At 53.5% G+C, this 7,354-nt stretch overlaps 1 protein-coding gene across 1 annotated transcript in view; it reads right to left on the reverse strand.

The window, feature by feature from the left end:
• The window catches only part of abcc5 (ATP-binding cassette, sub-family C (CFTR/MRP), member 5), a 14,184-nt gene that overhangs the window by 3,535 nt on the left and 3,295 nt on the right, over nt 1–7,354 (reverse strand). The window contains exons 6-29 of the mRNA XM_037979647.1: nt 7,017–7,250; nt 6,755–6,928; nt 6,521–6,668; nt 6,294–6,442; nt 6,111–6,218; nt 5,391–5,554; nt 5,079–5,274; nt 4,886–4,957; nt 4,682–4,806; nt 4,535–4,607; nt 3,522–3,725; nt 3,311–3,454; nt 3,139–3,232; nt 2,886–3,055; nt 2,679–2,810; nt 2,467–2,596; nt 2,102–2,384; nt 1,839–2,025; nt 1,628–1,717; nt 1,340–1,529; nt 867–1,026; nt 711–789; nt 476–589; nt 232–396 (exon numbers count right to left, since the gene is read on the reverse strand). Coding sequence (XP_037835575.1) covers nt 232–396; nt 476–589; nt 711–789; nt 867–1,026; nt 1,340–1,529; nt 1,628–1,717; nt 1,839–2,025; nt 2,102–2,384; nt 2,467–2,596; nt 2,679–2,810; nt 2,886–3,055; nt 3,139–3,232; nt 3,311–3,454; nt 3,522–3,725; nt 4,535–4,607; nt 4,682–4,806; nt 4,886–4,957; nt 5,079–5,274; nt 5,391–5,554; nt 6,111–6,218; nt 6,294–6,442; nt 6,521–6,668; nt 6,755–6,928; nt 7,017–7,250 — 3,585 coding nt within the window. The remainder of the gene's footprint in view (nt 1–231; nt 397–475; nt 590–710; nt 790–866; nt 1,027–1,339; nt 1,530–1,627; nt 1,718–1,838; nt 2,026–2,101; nt 2,385–2,466; nt 2,597–2,678; nt 2,811–2,885; nt 3,056–3,138; nt 3,233–3,310; nt 3,455–3,521; nt 3,726–4,534; nt 4,608–4,681; nt 4,807–4,885; nt 4,958–5,078; nt 5,275–5,390; nt 5,555–6,110; nt 6,219–6,293; nt 6,443–6,520; nt 6,669–6,754; nt 6,929–7,016; nt 7,251–7,354) is intronic.

Here is a 7,354-nt window from a genome sequence, read left to right on the forward strand (position 1 = left end):
GACCAGAGATGGACCAGAGTTAGACCAGAGATGGACCAGAGTTAGACCAGAGATAGACCAGAGTTAGACCAGAGATGGACCAGAGTTAGACCAGAGATAAACCAGAGTTAGACCAGAGATAGACCGGAGATAGGGTTAGGGTTAGGGTTAAACATGTTTACACTCTCCTAAAGTTCCTATTTCATTTCCATATCAGTAGCTGCTTGGACCTGCGTGTCAATTGGCTCATACCTGTCCTCGGTTAAGCACCATGATGCGGTCAGAGGACAGGACAGTGTGGAGACGATGAGCGATGGTCAGGGTGGTGCAGTCCTGAAACGAACTCCTGATGGTCTCCTGGATCAGAGCATCTGTCTCTGCATCCATGGCTGCGGTGGCCTCATCCAGAACCAGAACCTGAAGCCAGAATTACCCAATCGGAGAAGTGGGGACAGAAAAAACAAAGGACAGGTGTGTCTCTCTGTCCGTCTCTCACCTTGCATTGTCTCAGCAGGGCTCTGGCCACACACAGCAGCTGCCTCTCTCCCATCGAGAAGTTCTCCCCGTTTTCCATCACCTCCGACTCCAACCCCTGAGGCAGCTGGGACACCTGAGAGTGGGACAGGTGGACAGACAGAGGGACATGAGATGAAGATGGATCTTTTCAGGAAGGGTTTTCTGTTGCTTTCAGTCCCTGAAGAGGATGTCTGTAGGAACGCAGATGAACTCACACACTCCTTCATGTGGCTCCTCTCTAAGGCGTCCCAGATCTTTTCTTCGCTGTACTGATTGAACGGGTCCAGATTGGACCTGCAGACACACAAACACTGATCTGATCTGAGGTCTGATGAGGCTCCACAGGTAGAGGTCCTCCCAGGTGCTCCTACCTGACCGTCCCACTGAACAGCACTGGGTCCTGCGGGATGATGGACAGTTTGCTGCGCAGGTCGGCCAATCCGATGTCGCTGATGTCGATGTCATCAATCAGGATGGAGCCTCCGCAGCACTCAACCAGCCGGAACAGGACCACGCCCAGAGAGGACTTTCCTGCAGGAGGACACAGACAGGAAGTAGGGAAGTCTTTATGATACAGTATGGTCTGATATAAAGAAAGAGAAACTGTTTTATTGATCAGGACAGAATAGAACTGATCTGTTCCTCAGCAGGATTTAAAATAAGGTAAATAAACCTCAGATAAACAAAGATTAACATATTACACAATATTTATTTAGGTAAAAAACTAAACAAAAATCATCTGTTAAACTAAAATAAAAACTGCACTTGTTTCATATGCAGTTACTGTGTTTTACCACCAGGGGCAGCAGAGCACCAAGGGCTGAATACAGAACTGTCTTCTCACCTGATCCAGTCCTGCCCACAATGCCAACCTTTTCCTTCGGCCGAATGGTACAGGAAACCTTGTTCAGGACCAGAGGGAGGTTCTCCTGGTACCTCATCTCCACGTCCCTGAACACCACCTCCCCCTGCTGGGGCCAGTAGGGGGGAGGGCAGCGACCTTTAACCCGGGCCGGGGCCTCCTGGGACAGAGACTGGGACACACAGACAACATGTCAGAACCAGAATGGTGTCTGGGTTTGGGTCTTCAACAGACCGGTGCCACCAGCAGGACCAGAGACGCTCCCAGTACCTGGATGTAGTGATGGATTCTCTCCACGGAGGTGAAGCGAGCTTCGGTCTCAGAGGCCAGGCGAACCGTGAACTGGAACAGGCCTGTTAGCTGATGGATACAAACACTGTAAAACGAGTCTGAGGCTCTTCCTGGTGCCGCGCAGGTCAGAGTTCCTTTGTGTTGGGTCTGAACGGCTGACCGGGCAGCGCCGCAGGGTGGGCGGACTTACCTGCACGGCGTAGGAGATGGCGAGGCCGGCGAAGGCAGGGGGAATCTTTCCGTGCATCAGGACCATCATTAGGGCGGTCATGCTGATCAGAGCCACACTGATGACATCCAGACGCACCGCCAGCCAACGCATCGCACAGCTGAACAGGTAGAACGGAGCCTGGTTCTGGTCCAGCAAAGACTGGTATCTAAAACAACAGCAGAAAGTGTTCAGGTCCTGGACTCTGAACGTCCGGGGACTGGGATCGTGGCTGGGAGCCTGACCTGTGCAGGAAATCCTGCCCCCGGTCGTAGGCCTGCAGAGTGCTCAGGCCCTGGATGCTGGAGGTGATGTGGGACATGAAGGGAGACATGGTCATGTTGTCCAGACGCTTCAGCTCTCGGATGAAGACCTTTGAGATGCTGTGGAGCACACAAAAGAATAACACCAGCGGACCTACAGCAACGAGGAACCATGGGAACACCCAGCTGATGACCCCAAGGCAGAAGAAGACCAGGATCACGTTCTGGATGAACATCTCTGCCTGGAAGGGCAGGCGGGTGTCAACTGGAAGGAGACAGAGAAGAAGTCGTGACTCCTTCAGGTATCAAACAGATCTTCAGGCTGCGGTCCAGTCCGGTAAAATTACCTTCGTCCATGTCCTTGGAGAAACGATTGAGGATCCGTCCCGCTGGAGTCGTGTCGAAGAACTTCATGGGGCAGCGGATGATTTTATGAAAGAGCTGGTCATGGAGCTTGGAGGAAGCTCGTAGAGTTCCCTGAGGAGACATCCAAAGATTCAGCACCAAGTAAACAGAGTCCTCCATCAGTGACTCCAACCAGGGTTAGGGTTAGAAAGACCTTCACGAAGGCGATTCCTCTGAGAAGTTTGAAGAGCAGCATGACTCCCATGGAGGAGGCGTAAATGGAAGCGTACTGTTGCATCTTGGGATTGTCCTTCATGCTAATGTCGCCTGTGGTCACCGTGGTGTTCTGGTAAAACAGGGAAACGAGAGAGGATGAAGATGATGAAGATGAGGAGAACCAGGAGGCGTTCAGGTGGCTCACCCCGCTGCCCTGGTTGATCCAGTAGCTCAGCCACCAGTGGCAGAAGGCGGCACTTCCCACGTTCAGAACAAACAGAACCAGGATCAGCAGGCAGGGGGTGGAGCCTCCACATGCTGCCATGTAGATACGAAACGCAGGCCAGGCCACGCCCCCATACTGCTGCTCTTCCCCTGCAGAGTCACAGGACCAGACATATGTTCAGATACATGGAGGCTGGTTCCTCTGACCAACGTTCGGGTCCAGTTGAAGGTACCATTGTCCTTGACGGCCGGTATGTTCTTCTTCACTGATGCTGGTTTGGTGTCTGCTGGTTTTCTCTGAGAGCCGCTGTTCTTCCTGCAGGGAACCTGAGGGAAAAAGGCGTAGACACAGTCAGCCAGAACCGACAGAAGGAAAGACGGATGGAGGCAGAGAAGGAACAGTACCTCGATGTAGGGCGGGTCTCCCAGCTGGAAGTGGTTGAACATGGCCGCGTAGTCTCCATTCAGTTTCATCAGGTTGTCATGGTTACCCTGCTCCACGATGCTCCCCTCCTTCATCAGGATGACGTCATCACAGTCCACCAGGTACTGCACGCCAACACAAAGGTTATCGCCATGGTAACAACATTCCTGTATTTCTCCTGATGAGGTTCACCTGCAGCTGGTGGGTGATGAAGATGATGGTTTTGTTGTGAAGCTGCTTCTTGATGGCATTGTGGAAGATGTGGTTGGCCACGTGGGCATCCAGAGCGCTGAGAGGGTCATCCAGGATGTAAACGTCGCGGTCACTGTAGAGGGCACGGGCCAAGCTGATCCTCTGCCGCTGCCCACCGCTCAGATTGGCCCCGCGCTCCCCGATCTGAGCGGCAAAAAACCACCATGAAACCACGCCCCAGCCTCACAAAGATCACTTTAAAACTTTCATTAAAGTCTGAACAGCTACTGTAAAGTTTGACAACCACAGTCCAGTGCCAAGGGTCCTGGTTGGGCTGAATCCAGCACCACCCTGGAGACCCTCCTGCAGGAGTTCACCCATGAGCTCATCTAACCGGGACAGGTTTGGGAACCAGACCTTTCCTGGTTCTGTTAGGACTTGGCTGAACGAAGATGAGATTCAAACATCTCTTTCTTCCTGACTGAGGTCATTGGGATCCGGAGCCAACGCCATCCTAGAACTTAAAACTGCCAAAACTGCTGCTGTTGGCCAGGAGTCAGATCTGCACCGACCTCCTGACTCCCATCAGCCTCTGAGCTCAGAGTCCTGCTGCCAACCAGAACAGACTGCAGCAAAGCAACCAGGAGGACCTGCTCAGGTGTCACTAACAGGAACCGTCCACCGGAGTCGCCTACAGAGCGTTACAGAATGGGTCAGGGGCTGATCAGGTTGTGCAGCACTTGGCAACTGTCAGCACCTCCCAGTCTGAAGGTAAGATTAATTTTACCTCCAGACTGAAGGCAGCGCTGATGTTCCTCCCATCTCATTAACTGAGCGGTAATAATCTGTATGAATGTGGAACGGGTTAGTCCGAGCTGAGGAGCTGCTGGTCAGATGGTCTCAGTTCCACTGCAGAACATTCCACTCTAACCTAAAGAACTAGTGTCAGTCAGCTGGTTTTCCAGCCGGCACACCAACCCAAACCCACAGAAAGATACAGGAAGTGATGTCACCTCTGTGAGGTCAGCGTTGGGCAGCAGGTTGAGGTCCAGTCTAAGACAGCAAGCACTGAGGACCGACTGGTACCTGCCGAGATCGAGACAAACGAGTTAGTCGAGCTGAGATGCTGTCCTCCTGACGTGTTTCCAGCCCGTCTCTACCTGTCCTCCTGGTACTCCTGTCCAAACAAGATGTTGTCTCTCAGTGTTGCATTCAGGATCCAGGCCTGCTGAGCCACATAGGCCATCCTCCCTCTGACTGCCACGGTACCCTCCAGCACGGTCATCTGTCAGTACACCAATCAGACGTCAGTCCTGTTCAGGACCTGTGGAAACCGCAGCTCAGGTAAGCTCAGGTAAGCTCACCTGTCCCAGGATGGCTGAGATGAGGGAGGTTTTTCCACTGCCGACACTCCCACAGACACCCAGCAGCTTCCCCTGAACAGAGACACGTGGAGATAGGAGGACAAGAAGGACACAAAGACAGAGAGAAAGCTGTAAGTGATGTCTTCAGTCAGACTCAAAGGTTCTGGACTTTGAACTTGAATAGTGGATCTACCTGTTGGACACTTAGGTCAATGCAGTGTAACGTGCTCTGAAGGCGCTGAGAGATGGGGGGGACAGCCAGGAGAGGGGGACAGCTGTCCTCTCCCTCTTCTTCCTCTGGACTCGAGACGTGGTCTCCTCCTCCCAGCAGAGAGCCGGTCACCTCTTCCTGCTCCTCATCGTCCTGGAGGACACCTGTGTCTCTGCATCTGGACACCAGAACAAGTTTTAAAAATAAAAATAAAAATCACATAACTTCACAATTATTAAAAATCTGATTTCAGAAACTTTCTGAACAGATCACGACCGAAGACTGTCTGTTTACTTGTCTCTCTGTCGGTGTCTCCCTGCTGCCCGGACACATGGACTGGCCTGGGTGCTCTGTCCAACCCCCTCCCACCCCAGGGTTGCACCTCGCATCTCCACGGCAACGTGAGGACCGCTGGGGGATGCCCGGATTCCGGCAACCTCCGGCAACAGGAAGAGACTCTGAGGACGGAGACGGACAGGTTAGATCCCGACAACCTGGGACGAGACCTGAGCTCTGCACCTGTCCATGTCTTTAGTCATGCTCCAGGTGCTCCAGGTGTTCCAGGTGTGCTGCAGGTGTGTTCCAGGTGTGTTCCAGGTGTGCTGCAGTTGTGCTGCAGGTGTGTTCCAGGTGTGCTGCAGGTGTGCTCCAGGTGTGTTCCAGGTGTGCTCCAGGTGTGTTCCAGGTGTGCTCCAGGTGTGTTCCAGGTGTGCTGCAGGTGTGCTCCAGGTGTGTTCCAGGTGTGCTGCAGGTGTGCTGCATGTGTGCTGTAGGTGTGTTCCAGGTGTGCTGGAGGTGTGCTGCATGTGTGCTGCAGGTGTGTTCCAGGTGTGCTGCATGTGTGCTGCAGGTGTGTTCCAGGTGTGCTGCAGGTGTGTTCCAGGTGTGCTGCATGTGTGCTGCAGGTGTGCTCCAGGTGTGTTCCAGGTGTGCTCCAGGTGTGTTCCAGGTGTGCTGCAGGTGTGCTGCAGGTGTGTTCCAGATGTGCTACAGATGTTTTGATTACTATCGCACCTTAAATCGCTCCACAGCCACCGAGCCCTCCGACAGAGACTTGACAGAAAATGGAGTCACTTTCAGGGCGAAGGTCATGGCGTTGAACACCGTCACCACTGTGAAGGCCTGAAGAAAGGGGAGGAGCCAACAGGTAAAGGATTGGCAGCAACAATAAGAGGAAGAAGTTCTTGAATGTGTTACCTGAGCAGCTGTCAGGTCATACCCTAGCAACATGTGGGCGGAGAACGTTGCCACGCTAGCAATGACCACGACGATTGGAGCCACGCCCACCGTGATGCTCTGGAAGTAACCTGTGAGCTCCAGTAACCTCCGCTCCTCGCCCCGGATCCCTGACAGAAACACAAGCGTTAGTGTGCACCTGCGTCACCACGGTAACGTGTCTCTCTGGGAAACAGGTGCTCTGGTACTTCGGATGTCCTGGGAGAAGGCTTTGACCCAGGCGTACATCTTGATGAACTTGACCGAGCTGAGGATCTCGTTCATCTTCTGCACTCGTCTGTCGGTGACAGCGGCACCTTTCCTCCTGAAGAACGCCGTCATTCTGGAGCTGAACATCTGCGGAGCAACACACCGGCATCAGTATCTTTACTTTAGTTCAGGTGTTCTCCTCTGAAGGCCGCTGCCTGCAGACAGGTACTGACCATGGTGGGGTAGAAGAGGATGAAGACAGCAGATCCCAGGAGAGACGTTGGTCCCAGAACGTACAGGTTGTAGGCAACGCCGAGTACAGTCAGCAGGGGGCCCCCCGCTAACAGACTGCCCACTGCTGCAGCGTCAAACATCCTCTGACCGTCGCTGGAACACATGTTCACCAGCTGAGAGGAACGACGGAGAACAATCACGACTTGTTTATGAACCGGTCCCGTCCACGGGTCACAAACAGGTCAGGAACAAGGAACCCACCTGACCCACAGACTTGTCTTTGACACTGCGTAGCTGCAGGATCTTCTCGAAGGCTAGGCTGAGGATGGCTCCTCTTAGTCTGCATCCGGTTCTATAATTCAGGGCCCAGGTCAGAGCCAGAGACCAGGACCGCATCAGCTCCATGGTGAGGAGCCCCAGAACCAGCAGCAGTCCGTAGACCAGGTCTGACTCCTCCTGCTGGGTGTAGTCCAAGAGACGCTTCACCACAAACGCCTGCAGAAGATGAAAAATTATAACTTCAACATGTGTGCTGAAGGGATGGACAGAACCGAAACCCAGATCCAGACCCAATCCAGACCCAACCCAGACCCAACCCA

This window comes from Kryptolebias marmoratus, linkage group LG2, assembly GCF_001649575.2.
Source record: "Kryptolebias marmoratus isolate JLee-2015 linkage group LG2, ASM164957v2, whole genome shotgun sequence".
NCBI classification, from domain to species: Eukaryota; Metazoa; Chordata; class Actinopteri; order Cyprinodontiformes; family Rivulidae; genus Kryptolebias; species Kryptolebias marmoratus.